This window comes from Limulus polyphemus, unplaced genomic scaffold, assembly GCF_000517525.1.
Source record: "Limulus polyphemus unplaced genomic scaffold, Limulus_polyphemus-2.1.2 Scaffold711, whole genome shotgun sequence".
NCBI classification, from domain to species: Eukaryota; Metazoa; Arthropoda; class Merostomata; order Xiphosura; family Limulidae; genus Limulus; species Limulus polyphemus.
In genome coordinates this window covers 119,751-121,779 of record NW_013666321.1, presented here as the reverse complement: position 1 = coordinate 121,779, position 2,029 = coordinate 119,751, and the positions used below count along the sequence as shown (strand labels likewise).

Here is a 2,029-nt window from a genome sequence, read left to right as displayed (position 1 = left end):
CGAAGGACGAACAACAACAACATGATTTTTGATAACAATAAAGCTCTTTCATAAAATACATTGTTTAACTATACATTAGGGTAAATCATACCACAGTGGTTTATTGTATTATAAATAGTCAGTTTACTAAGAAAATTTGTTCTCCATTTACTTGTAAGTACATACAAATGACGATTTATTTGAATTTTCACAATGAATATTAATTTACCTTAAATGCTTCTCTTTCTAATGACCTTAAGGTCTCATATGATTGTGGAATTTTTAGAAACAAAGTTATTAATAAATATAAAAATACCTTCTCAATACAAATCACCAGTTAACAACCAACTTCAGTTTTTGAGGAGTTCTAATCAAATTGTTTCATTCATCCAAGAAGGTAAAGAAATGTGGTGTCTAGTTATGGTAGACCTAAAAGGCTTTCAAAACATCCTGAAGCAATATAACTACAATATACAGAAGTAAGCATTTGAAAAAAGGAAAATGTACATATAACTCAAACCTCAGAAGTTATCTTTTATTAATAGTTAAGGCACAGTTGAGAAGAATGAATTACAATATGAATATTAATTATACCACTTCCACATGCATTTCAAAAACACTACATACCATTACTTTCCAGTTCAGCATCAATCATCAGATACAGGCATTCACAAGGAAAAGCATTCAAGTCTCGAGACACAGCATGTAGACAAATAGATGGATACTCCAAAGAGAATCCCTGGCCATTCTCCCCAACCCATGAGAGCCGACTACATGGGACACCACAAAGAAAGGAACAATGTTTTATACAACCTTTTTTCCCCCTTGTTTCTTTTTGTTATTACATACATATCTATAGAAGTATTCAAAATCTAAACCTAGTTTTCCTCTTTAAATAAAAATACACTTAACACTCCAATATGACTTACATACTTCAATTGCTTTGATTTTAACTAATGGAGTGAAATAATATGCATAATCAGAAACTGCAGGCATTATGTCATTCTCAAGATCAGGGACAAGATACAGAATCAAATATTTTTGGTGTTTTCAGTACCATGTAAATTTTTAACACAGTGACTGAAAGGTTATAATGTTCATCTTAAAAACCCTTGAAGAAGAAACATCAGACTCCACAGTAGTGCCCTGGTGATGCATAGAAAAATGCCCAAAATAAAGAGCCCAATTTGCAAACTGGTTTCTGTGACTTTAGTTTTTAAACACTTACAATGCTGTATTTGTTACAAGTGACACAATTCCTTATTTTTAAACTATTTCAGTCTTGTTTAACCTTATATAGTAAGCTTCCTCTAAGACTTGCTTTGTTTGTTTTTTGTTGTTGTTTTTTTTTGGGGAGGGGGGGGATTCCATTTCATAGCTTCTCCAGTCATTATTGTGCATTCTGCAATATATCAGTTATCTGTGTCTGTTCCTGTAACTTGCACATAAAATATTTTTAATGTTCTTTTATCCTGGTTTCTAGAATTTTTCTGTCCCTCCGTAATTGCAAGACACTTGGTAAACTACTACTTTTGTTTTTAAAGAAGAGGTAGCTAACCACAAGAAGCTGTCAAACCCTAGAGGTTATTTCAAACACCTTAATAGGATCATCTTCAGTTCTATTCTTCAGATAAAATAAATACAAAACTTAGTCTTTATACTTTTCAAAACTTATAAGCTCCATTTGGAACAAAATTTTGAATGCCATTTTAGTACTCTCTCACTGCACTCTTTTCAACATGCTAGTATCTTTCTTGTATTATAGAGACCCAAACAGAAACATCATTCTAACTGAGACCACACACAACTTGTACATGAATACCTTACTTTTTTCACTTATCAAGTTTAAATTTAATTCAGGATGCATCTTGTGTATCCACAAACTTTCCTTAGTGCATAGCATTCTTTGCTATCTGCACACCCCAAGATGTTGAAGTGTTTAGAAATTACATTTGTGTCACAGTCGTCCATCCTTCACCACTGTTTACAGGACTGGGACACAAATGTCACTTCTAAACACTTCAAAATCTTGGGGAGTGTGGATAGCAAA

General features: G+C 32.6%; 1 protein-coding gene across 3 annotated transcripts in view; it reads right to left on the bottom strand.

Moving 5' to 3' along the window:
- The window catches only part of LOC106460110 (methylosome subunit pICln-like), a 25,819-nt gene that overhangs the window by 10,171 nt on the left and 13,619 nt on the right, over positions 1–2,029 (bottom strand). For all 3 annotated transcript variants that reach the window (XR_002610684.1, XM_013919794.2, XM_022386750.1), the window contains exon 3: positions 607–749. Coding sequence is in view for 2 of the 3 variants with exons in the window: in XM_013919794.2 (XP_013775248.1) it covers positions 607–749 (143 nt within the window). In the remaining variant the exon portion in view is untranslated. The remainder of the gene's footprint in view (positions 1–606; positions 750–2,029) is intronic.